Genomic DNA, 7,281 nt, shown 5'->3' with positions numbered 1-7,281 from the left:
GTGGGGAGTGGTAGGGGTGGAGTGAGGGTGAGGAGTGTGGTATTCTGGTGAAACAATATTGAACCTATGACTACTTATGCCTGGGATCTTTTGTTCCAGTAGCCCCAGAAACTTTTTCTTCTTCTTCTTCTTCTTCTTCTTCTTTTTTTTTTTTTTTTAAATTGGAAAACGGGTTAGTTGACAAAGTGCCATAGACTTTATACAAAATGGCCTTTACTGAGCAAATGTTTTACTCGATCTATGGTTCAACCACAGTGAACCAGGAATTTCAATAGAAGAAAAGGCAGGAGTAATAAGGACTGAAGTGTCACTCAAGCAGGAGTCAAAGAGGCGTGTCATACCTGAATCAGTGCACACTGTGTGTGCAAGCTGGAAGGACAGAGGGCGTGCTTTAAAGTTGTTATTTTAATTGCTGCTTGTCTCCTATGAACATGTTGCTCCCTTTGGGCTGTCAAGTAATCAGCTCACCCCAAACTTTTCTGAACCGAGGGCCCGCCCGCAAGTCCTATGTCCCATCCTTCCCTCTCAGCCTGCCTCTCACCAGCGTTTGGGCGTTCTGCGCTGGCTAACAGGTCCCTGCTTACTGAAGCGTCACCTCTCACTCCCCAGTAAATCTCCGCAGCCCACTCGGACTGCAGCCTGTTTGCCGCCCGTCCTCTCATTGCAGCAGTCAGGGCGACAGTGAGGGAGGGGGCACGCTGGGAAGGGAAGACCCAGGAGGACCAACTCGCGGGCCAGCTCCGAAATCAGCATGGGGAAGGGAAGCGCGGGGCGAGTTCGCACCACAGGTAAACAGGCTGGCGAGGCGCAGGGCGCTGCCGCCGCCGCGGCCACCCAGCGATTTCCAGGCACGCAACTCCGCCTCCAGGGCTCTCTCCCTCGCGCTCTCGCCCAGCCGCTAGCTCGCAGCCCCAGCAGCCGCCGCAGCATCACTTCACACAAAGGACTGTTACCCGCTGAGCAGCTCCTCCACCTCCACGTCCTCCTCCGGTGACAGCAGCCCCGACAGCAGGGCTCCGGTGCGGCGGCGGCGGCGCGGGGGGAACCTGTCACTCCTTGCAACCCAGGCGGTGGCAGCGCAGCGGCTTTTTTTTTTCTTTTAGCTTTTCTTTTTTCCCCCCCTTTATATCTCTTCGTCTTTTTTGTGGTTCCACCCATCTCTTCCCCCCTCCTCCTTCCATAAACAACTCTCCTACCCCACCCCCCCAATAAATAAATAAAAGGAGGAGGGTAAAGGGGGGAAGGAGGAGTGGTGCGGGGCGCGGGGGGGTTGCCAGGAAAAGGGAGGCAGCGCGACAGAGCCAGGCAGAGTCCGCACCGACAGCCAAGAGCCCGCACGCACCTCAAACCATGAGATGGCGACGCGCCCCGCGCCGCTCCAGGAGTGCTGGCCCTCCGGCCCCGCGTCCCGACTCGGCCGCCCGCTTGCCGCCGCCGCTGCTACTGCCGTTGCTGCTGCCGCTGCTACTGGGGACCGCGGCCCTGGCGCCGGGGGCGGCGGCCGGCGACGAGGCGGCTCCCGCGGGGGCCTCGGTGTGCTACTCGTCCCCGCCCAGCGTGGGCTCGGTGCAGGAGCTGGCTCAGCGCGCCGCGGTGGTGATCGAGGGAAAGGTGCACCCGCCGCGGCGGCAGCAGGGGGCACTCGACAGGAAGGCGGCGGCGGCGGGCGAGGCAGGGGCGTGGGGTGGCAAGCGCGAGCCGCCAGCCGCCGGCCCAGGGGCGCTGGGGCCGCCCGCCGAGGACGCGCTGCCCACCGCCAACGGGACCGTGCCCTCCTGGCCCACAGCCACAGCGCCCAGCGCTGGCGACCCCGGGGAGGAGGAGGCACCCTATCTGGTGAAAGTGCACCAGGTGTGGGCGGTGAAAACCGGGGGCTTGAAGAAGGATTCGCTGCTCACCGTGCGCCTGGGGAACTGGGGTCACCCGGCTTTCCCCTCCTGCGGGAGGCTCAAGGAGGACAGCAGGTACATCTTCTTCATGGAGCCCGATGCCAACAGCAGCAGCCGCGCGCCAGCCGCCTTCCGAGCATCGTTCCCCCCTCTGGAGACCGGCCGGAACCTCAAGAAGGAGGTCGGCCGCGTGCTGTGCAAGCGGTGCGGTAAGTTCCTCGCCCCTGGGGGCGTGCTTCGCGGGGCTTGGAGGGCGCGGTGGGCACCAGGGTTCGACGGCTGCGGAGCAGAGGAGGTCTCAGGAGTTGCTGGGGTCTGGGTGGCGGACTCAAGAGGTCCTCAGGAAGGGAGAGTTCCCGGGTTCCACTGGCAGAGCCTTTTCCACGTTCCCGTTTCCTAGGCTTTGCCACTGGTGAAAGCCCAAGTTTGGTCCTTGGTTGGGGCTGCCTGAAACTTTTTAAACCTTTGGGGTTTGGTTCAACTAAGTAGAATCGAAATGTGCCTGCTGTTTTCTTGCCCGTGGAATACTGAATTTGGTTTTGGTTAGGAGCTGCTTATTATGGGCCCCTGAGTGGGGCTTTTCCTCTGAAGGAGAATGAGTGAGGTGGACAGGATTTTAACGCCTTCTCTTCACTTTTGAATCCTGAGTGTGGAGATGAGATGGGCAGGGATTGTTTGTGTCCCTTGGGAATCCAGGCAAGGAAAGGACACCACTCAGAGATTTCTTTAGGCAGGTGGCAGAGTTTTTGGTGAACTAAAGTCCAACAGATTAGGTTTAATCTGTATCTTGTGTATATGTGTATGCAAGAGTTATAAAGTATTTTTTGGTGAAATCATCTCAAGAATTTTTGTTTTCTCAATATTTTGGTTTGGAGTATATTTTGGCACTTCAGTGAATCAGAACAGATGAACATAATTATGGAGCTTCACATGTAGGCCCTGAAGAAGAATTTCAGAAAAGAAGTTTAGAGACGGATTTCCCAGACCTTTTCCCATTTTCCCATTGAAAAGTATTCTTCCCAGGTCTGCGTCATATTATCAGGTTTGACAAATTAGCTGGTAATCTAATTACATTTCTGAGATAGCCTGCGTTTATGCCATTCATAAGATAATTTCTAGGATCTAAATATCTGTATTATTTCCTGATTACCATATAATCACTAACGCATAGCAGGGTTTCTTCTCAAACCATAAATTAACATGATTACACATTGCAAATTCTAACATGCATAATAGCTTTTTTCCTTGGTCTTTATATATCAGTCTAATAGATGGTTGGATTAATTGAATTTTCACAAAACTCAGCATCATGCTATATTCAGTATGCCTGTGATGCAAAGTATATCATTTCTTTTTAATTTGTAGCTAGTGAAGCCCAATTATTTAAATTTCTGGTTGATTCTTGTGTCCTGCAGTTAATTAATGATTTTGTTTTAGTGACAAGAAAGAGCAGTGTTCACCCACCATTCCCTTATGTTAACAATGGACTTTGTGTGCCAGGGACCTGTTAAGATTGCACCACTCTGTGGACAGAAGCTGTTCAGAGTGGTGCTGAGGAAAACTGAGTGACGTTGGGATTCCCCATGACTGGCTGATAGATGTCACTGTAAAACATGGGAAGTGCTCTGCTGGGAGCTGACTTATTAGGGAACACAAAAGCTCAAAACCATTGTACTGCAGCTTATGTTATTCTGTTGTGGAATCTGCACAAAACCTTTAAGCCATACTATGGTCCAGTTTTCACATATTTTATTATATGTAATTCAGGAAGGATTTTGACTTTAGCCCTAACCACATGAGTTTGAAATCATTGACTCTACATGGTGGGAAGTTAATATAAAGGGGATTGTAGCTAGCAGTGATGCTTAGGATTGGGGGTGTATTACTAGATTAGCAATGGTGTTGGTTATGTCTTTTAACTAGAAACAAATGTCAGACTTTGGAGGTAAAGTTCTTATAAGCACTCAGAGAATGTTTGGACATGGAAAATCCATGTTGTCTGGAGAGGAATAATATTCTGTTTTGTGCTTCTAAGGGGAAAAAAATCTTCACTGAAGGTCGTTAGTTTTGTCCTTTTGTTTGCCAAAGGAAACACATATTTGTAAATTGTGGCATGTTTTAAAAATTGGGATTTTTAGTGAGTTGGAAACCTCCCTGCATCTAATTGAGTAGATTACAAAATCACGAAATTACTGCTCTGTGTTTGTATAATTGTTGTGTGTGTTTGGTTATTTTAGTGTTATATAATTTAAGGTAGGGTAGTTAGTACATTAGACCTCAACTAATGGTTTAGCTAAGGACTGAGTGCTGAAAGTTTCTCTTGCATTATTGCCTACATAGTAATCACTTCGATAATGGAGGGGAAAAGTAAATAGTATAAGCTATTTTTTTAATAATGAAAACTCAGAAAATCCTTACTTGGATAATTGGGTGTAAAAGTGTGTGAGTGTGTATATTTGAAAACTTGTGCATTCATCCAGTCTCAGTTTTATAGTCTCAGTTAACAATGTCTTTCAGATCCTACCATGCAAAGGAACACAGATAAGTGGAATATATATATAAAGACAATAGGGGCTGATTTGTCCTGGTTGAGCTGCTTCTGTGTGCTTCCAGTTAGAAGATTTCAGGAAGAATGATGGAGCAGAGGCCCTTATCTAATGACATGAAGCTGCCCTGGGGGTGTGACGGTTGTGTGCAGGTTTGAGCCATGATGCTAGGCTGGAGAGGAATATAGCAAAGTCATTTTGTGATATCATACCCAGGGGAACAGTTTCCAGATCTCATGCTCTCAGCTGCAGTGTCATTTCCTACAAGTTGCTTACTAGTGTAGAAACTACACATGCAACAGATTAGTCTTTCAGCTTCCCTGAAAAAATTTCCCTCCATCAAATAGAAACTCCTGAGTAGTGTCTGTATTTAAAAAAGCTCTTTGAAAAAAGGACCTTTTGAAACAGAAACTGTTAGTGTGTTTTAGAAGACAACATAGAATTTCATAGCTTGTTTGCTTTATAGTTGAAGTTTGTATAAATTACACTTTCTTTAGCAGTTGGTTAAATTCTTCCCAGTCTACTTTTTTTTTTTTCTTGTTCATTCACTTGTTCATTCACTAATGACCTAAGAAACATTCTTGGGTCTTATGTTCATCAGAATGTAAAATAACTTGCTCTTTAATTAAATTTCTGATATTCAGGTAAATCATTGTTTGATGTGCTACACTTTTAGTTTTCAAAGCATTGTGGTTATATGAGGCAGAAATTGATTTCCAAAATGGAATAACAATATGGATGCTGAATAACATCTACAATTGGGCTATGCCAGATTTCCATATCAATTATGTTCTTAACAAGCCAATCTAAATATTCTATATATCATATAACATTGCAATTAAGATCTATATGTATATTGATAATATAAACATGTTTGTCAAATATTTATGATAAATGGCCCCAGCTCTTTCCAATATTCTCAATCACCATTTAATAATGTGTGCTGACCTTATGGTGTTATGAAAATGAAAAAAATGCTGCAGGGATTTTTCCAGCCAGCATTGAAGAAAATTATTCTTAATAAAAGCTATATTAAGGAAATAGCAATAGGAATAGATATGGCTTGAATGCTTGTATTTCATGAATACACATGTAAATGTAATTTCCCTAGCATTTGTGACTGCTCTCTTTAAACCTTATAAATCTTGCTGTCAAAAATCTATACCAAATTTAACTCCCTTCTATCAAGGAGAGAAACTGTATATGTATTTATTTATATTTATATTAAATAGTGAAACCAAGATAGGTCATCTCGGAAAACAAATCTGCAGATTAAAAATATTTTAAAAAGAGAATTTGAATATTTGTGTTAGAATATTTTACTAACAGGAGGGGATAGTCCTCATCAATTGGGAGGGATCTATAAATCCTCTGAATCTAGGGAAAGTTTTACCATATGTCTTAATGCATTAGCAATGACTGGGAAGCTTAAATAACCCTGAGGATCAAAACAATGAGCTGTGTTTCCCTTGGCCTGTGTATTTATAGCAAATGAGAGCAAAAGACGTGATTGGGCGGGTTACTGCCCTTGTCAAATATAATCTATTCATTGTTCAGGAAATCTCTTTTGCTTCCATACCCATTTTCTTCCTGTTATTTTTTCCTTAATTATAAACATAACATTTTAAAACTTATTTTTACATTTCAGTGACAATTTATAAACTGGCCAGATGTTCAGAGATCTTCAAATGCTCATCTGCCCTTTGTATTTAGCAATAGTTGGGTTTTTATGGTTTGTTTTTAATGGACTTAAATGATAAAAGAAAAAAGTCTCTAGATAGCACTTATTAAATGGATATCCTATTAATCTTATATAAAAATGATAATGATGAAGACAATAAGGATATAATTAGTGTTATTAGTGAGTCAAGCAATTTGTTACCCCCCCATAAATGTGTAACATACCTTAGTCAAAGTTTTCATAACAAAATGAAAACTAATTTTTAATGTTCTTATTTCTAAGTAACAGAAATAGTTCTTGTGGACAGTTTTCAACCCATTTATGAATGTTCTAAATTTTTGCATGTATGTTACTCTGTGCTCTTATGTTGTTATAAAATTTAAGATAAAATTAAAGTAACATGAAAGAATGTGTAACTTAGCTAATTTGTCCCCATTGTCCCATAAATATCAGTCACCTTATAGTATTTGAACAGCTGCTTAGTAATATGTCTTGTATAAATGTGAAGTTCAATTATTGAGAATTTATAAGATACAGATAAGTCTTACTGAGTTGAGTGATTGCTCTAGTTGACAGGATGTGTTTCATATTGCCCACGTTGTTTAGTACTGTTTTGCACTAGAGGCAAACCTATTTCTAAAAGCTTCTTTCCTTGATTTCTATCTTCTAATAATCCATAAAGGTTGAAGTAAATAAAAGAAATTTTAGTGAAGCTGAGAACTAAAAATGGGTTGACTAGTTAGTTTGTTTTTGGCATAGATCCAACTGTCAGGCACCTGTTTCCTCTAATAATAGGAGCCATCTAACCATTTTAGAGAGAGAGTTGTTAAGTGATAATTTACCTTATTTTTTATTTTTTTAAAGAAGGCTAAAGGTGTTTTTCCCTATGGAAAATAGTTTCCTAGAAACTGATTCTTAACCTTGATCCACTCCATTAGGGCTTAGTAAAATTTATGACTTTCTTTTCTTAATAACTAAAACAAAATAAAAAGAAGAAGAAATTTCATCCACAGCTTAAATGGTACATGGGAGAGTGAACAAGCACTTCCTAACGCAGTCTTCATATGTGTTTTCCCTTCATCTCTATTTCCCTTATGAAGATGCTGAAAGGAAAGCCTTAGGTAAATGATGGGGCCATGAGTGGATCTCAGTCTGTGAGTATAGG

At 43.3% G+C, this 7,281-nt stretch overlaps 1 protein-coding gene across 1 annotated transcript in view; it reads left to right on the top strand.

Moving 5' to 3' along the window:
* The first annotated feature begins 1,350 nt into the window (after nt 1-1,350).
* Nucleotides 1,351-7,281, top strand: part of Nrg1 (neuregulin 1) — a 997,054-nt gene continuing 991,123 nt past the window's right edge. The window contains exon 1 of the mRNA XM_076852513.1: nt 1,351-2,098. Within this exon, the coding sequence (XP_076708628.1) occupies nt 1,351-2,098 (748 nt within the window). The remainder of the gene's footprint in view (nt 2,099-7,281) is intronic.

This window comes from Callospermophilus lateralis, chromosome 4 (genome assembly GCF_048772815.1).
Source record: "Callospermophilus lateralis isolate mCalLat2 chromosome 4, mCalLat2.hap1, whole genome shotgun sequence".
Lineage (NCBI taxonomy): Eukaryota > Metazoa > Chordata > Mammalia > Rodentia > Sciuridae > Callospermophilus > Callospermophilus lateralis.
The sequence above is the reverse complement of the archived record's forward strand: the minus strand, read 5'-3'. Positions and strand labels throughout refer to the sequence as shown.